The following is a 3,606-nucleotide window of genomic DNA, read 5'->3' as shown; positions in this document are numbered from 1 at the left end:
ATTCACAGTCTAGTAATTACATCGTAAGTGTAGGCTAAATTAGTAAACCCTATAATTATAGCCATGACAATTATAATAAAATCACATTTTGCCAAAAACTGATTTATAATTTAATTACAAGGCAATTATCGAGTAATTATCATGCAATAAAAATCATAAATCATCGAATTCTATAATTGCCGTATAATTACAATGCATTACATTGTGATTTAAAGTTAAAATTACAGCTAAATAAAATAAAAGATTCCGTTTAGAATTTGAACGATGCGAAACAGATCGTATAAAAGTGATCTATCGACTCATATTCGGACACAAGTTTCTAAGATATTCATGGAGCATTCGCATACGATCGATAAATGAATAAATAAGTCAATGATCAACGCTTAATCTAACGGGTAATAGAAACTTCGATGCTCGCAGAGCATTCCGACGTAATTTCAACGTTTGGTTAAAAAGTCTTCTATCATTTTGTTCATCTTCCAAGCCAGCCTTCACCTTCATCCGGTGTGTGGTGGTAATTATCGTAATAATGCTCGTGGTATTCGGGTTTATGGACCAACACCACCTCCGATCGTTGCGTGTTTTTGAATATGTTCCAGAGAATCAGGAGCAACGCGAGTTTTCCCACAAAGATGCTTCTGAGCAAACTGAATTTTATGGAAGCAAGAGTCCCGGGTAAAGACATTAACTGTAAAGTAACATAATGTTAATTAATAAAACCAACCAAGTTTGAACCGTCTATAAACGGTATTCTGTATCGACAAAGAACCTGTATTATCATAGGAGCCATCATCATCGCCATTCCGATTCTTTTCAAAGTATCGTTGAATTTCAATCTGCCGGTGCTTCTCTGTCCTATTTCGTTTCCTAGAACGAGAAATCGCAGCGATAGAATATTCTAAAATTAATCTCTGCCCGAAAATATTACTCACCCTCGAGCAGCGTAGACATACTCACGATAACCCTTGTTTCCTCGTTTGCGACGTACAGCTGGACTCCTCGAGAAATATTCAGCTGCAGAGTCTTGTTTGCACCTTTCGAATCCACCTTATCGTCGGCTCTAACGAATCCGATCGACGCGATCGCGATACAGAGCCACCAGAATACCGCTTCCGGTCCATTCATCGTTTCGAATCGTTTGGAGACCCACTTTCGAGGAGGCAAAAGTAAACCGAAAGGACCTCGAGCTCACCGATCAAAGTTAGGACATTTTTCTAAATTTCACCCGTTATTGGAGCACAATATCCGAGTGCCACCGTTGCCCACTGGATCGCGTGCGACACGGAAATCCAACGCATTTAACTTTTTCTCAGATCCGGGGACCCCGTCGAGCCCGATCAGCTCTCAGCGGTGACACGGACATCCTTTCGCGTTGGAAATCATCGGGCACTGCAAACTGTTCTCGTCACTGAAACGCGATCGGTACGTCCGTAATCGGTTACGCGGTCAAAACGCGTCCTTGCATTTGGTCGACGAAGAGGATACTGGCCGATCTGTCGAGCAGAGAACAGACATTTTTCCTTTTTCGCTCTATGCTTACCCCACTAAGGCCAGGAAACGGGGTCTGTGCAGCCTGTCGATGCAACTGCCGTCATAGAAGGCGCGATGCACACACGGTTGGTCGTCGACTCGAACGAGTTCAGCCGACCTTGAAACGCGGAAAATTCAACCGAGCTGCTTGAAAATGTTGCTTTCGATTTTCAGCGCCTCGTTGAGGACCGTTTCTTCCTCCCATCGGGTCACACGATCCTTACTCGTCGTCGAGGGATCGACACTTTCATTTCGAATGCACGAAACAATCGTCCGATTCCTGCTGAAAGAGTAGGCGATACCGACACAACAACAATTGATTTTCGAATGAATTTAATAAATAGTTTCTACGATGGTACATATAAATTTATAAATAGCTAGATGCACGAGTGGCGTAGTCTTTTTTACAAATAAATTAGTAGTAACGTGAGGTAAACATGGTTATTTCTTAAAGGTGGGTGTCTCTAATTCCTAGTTGCGATCAATCGATACTAAATATTGGGTTGGTCAACGTTGATTTCGTTAACGGATTGGTTCTTTAGGAAAATGTTGGATCAAGAGTGCACATCGGAAAATTTTCTTTCATCTAAAATACCATCTACACTCTTCGCTAATATAACTATTTGTCAAAAGAAACTGCAGATAAAAATTGCAAACTTTTAAGATTTTTATTCATTTAGTTTCATATTTTTTAAGTTTGCATTTTTATGATAATCGTACTAATTGGGGATTGTGCAATTTTTATCTGTAAAATTTCAATTGGTAAATAGTTATATTTCTTAAGAGGGAATGAAACGAAGTATTGTAAATAAAAGAAAGTCCTCCTGATGTGCTTTGCGGTTCGATTCTTTTCAGAAGAAACCAATTGACACTAAATTGATATTAAATTAAATTAAATTAAATATATCTAGAGTTATCGTTAATACTTATACAGGATGTCCAGTAAATCATGGTTACCAAGAGAATTCCTCGTGAAATCGGTTACACAGAATTCGAGAAAAATGATTTAAAACATGAAATTACTTTGTAGCTGTCTGACTGAAGACATTAAACGTAAGATAGCTTATTTTGTTCTCGTCTCAAAGGATTAGGACAATTTTGGCATTTGAAGAATTTGAGAACCAACACGTATTCAACTTGATACACGAGAAAATTGTAAACATTCATGGAAATTTTGTACGAGCTAGTGTTTACAAAAATATTAAAAAATGTTGACAATGGCCGACATCGAAGAGGCCAAACTAAATCTCAAAATTGGGGAAATAAACCCATTTTAATACGTTACATATTAATTTTATAAATTAAAATTATGTTCTTCGATAATTCGTTATATGAGATTATTTATTTACCTCATTTATACTACTTCTTATATTTCAAAACTTTTAAGTGCTACGTTCTCTAAGTGTATAACTTTTTATTTTGAAGTTATGTTTTCAGATATTAGAAAATAGTTTTATTTACTTTAGATTCTTCTTCAAGAAATTCGGGACCAACGTTTTTTAGATAACATTTTTCATAGTTTCATGTTCAAAATCATTTCTTTTGGCAACAACGCACTAAATAAATGTATACTATGTTTTTTACAGTACGGCCTCGACTTAACGGATTTCAGATGTAACGGACAGAATTCTGTATTCCCATATTCCGTTCTTTCACGTGTCATTTAAATCTTTCATCTCGTAAATTTTAGTTTATTTTTCAAAAAAGAAATTATCTCTTGGTTACTTATATGTTCATAAATGAATTAATACTCCAACTTACTGAAATACTGAATTATCTCCATCAAGAAATATCATGCCATAAATCCAACCAAAAGTTGGAGATATAGTCATATCAGATAAAATTATTTCATTTAAGGCTTCGTTTTTGAGATTATTCAAATTTGAAATTACAAATTTCTCTGGCGTGTCTGTCCATAACTCGCTGCTTCTACTTATACTAACGTCCAAATCGAACTTTATTGTATACACAATGAATTTTTAAATCAATCAAGAGTTCTTGGGAAATGAACCCTCGAATGACAAAATTTTATTCTTTACTTTCTATTTGTTTTTTCACGTAGAATTACCACCTCCT

General features: G+C 36.3%; 1 protein-coding gene across 1 annotated transcript; it reads right to left on the bottom strand.

The window, feature by feature from the left end:
* Positions 1-472: 472 nt before the first annotated feature.
* Positions 473-1,125, bottom strand: LOC143344620 (uncharacterized). The gene is made up of 3 exons (XM_076770832.1): positions 933-1,125; positions 770-867; positions 473-688 (listed from the first exon to the last, which is right to left on the bottom strand). Exons 1-3 carry the CDS (start codon positions 1,123-1,125, stop codon positions 473-475), a joined length of 507 nt encoding a protein of 168 aa, XP_076626947.1.
* Between the last annotated feature and the right edge of the window lie 2,481 nt (positions 1,126-3,606).

The sequence above is a fragment of the Colletes latitarsis genome, chromosome 8 (assembly GCF_051014445.1).
Source record: "Colletes latitarsis isolate SP2378_abdomen chromosome 8, iyColLati1, whole genome shotgun sequence".
Lineage (NCBI taxonomy): Eukaryota > Metazoa > Arthropoda > Insecta > Hymenoptera > Colletidae > Colletes > Colletes latitarsis.
This window is presented reverse-complemented; position numbering and strand designations above follow the sequence as displayed.

What these genes read in the sequence shown, in the direction of transcription:
- LOC143344620 (XM_076770832.1), bottom strand. Translation starts at nt 1,125, where the DNA reads ATGAATGGACCGGAAGCGGTATTCTGGTGGCTCTGTATCGCGATCGCG. An exon ending in TATGTCTACGCTGCTCGAGG is followed by an intron (nt 868 to 932) that starts GTGAGTAATATT and finishes TTCTCGTTCTAG; the next exon opens with GAAACGAAATAGGACAGAGA. An exon ending in TGGCTCCTATGATAATACAG is followed by an intron (nt 689 to 769) that starts GTTCTTTGTCGA and finishes GTTACTTTACAG; the next exon opens with TTAATGTCTTTACCCGGGAC.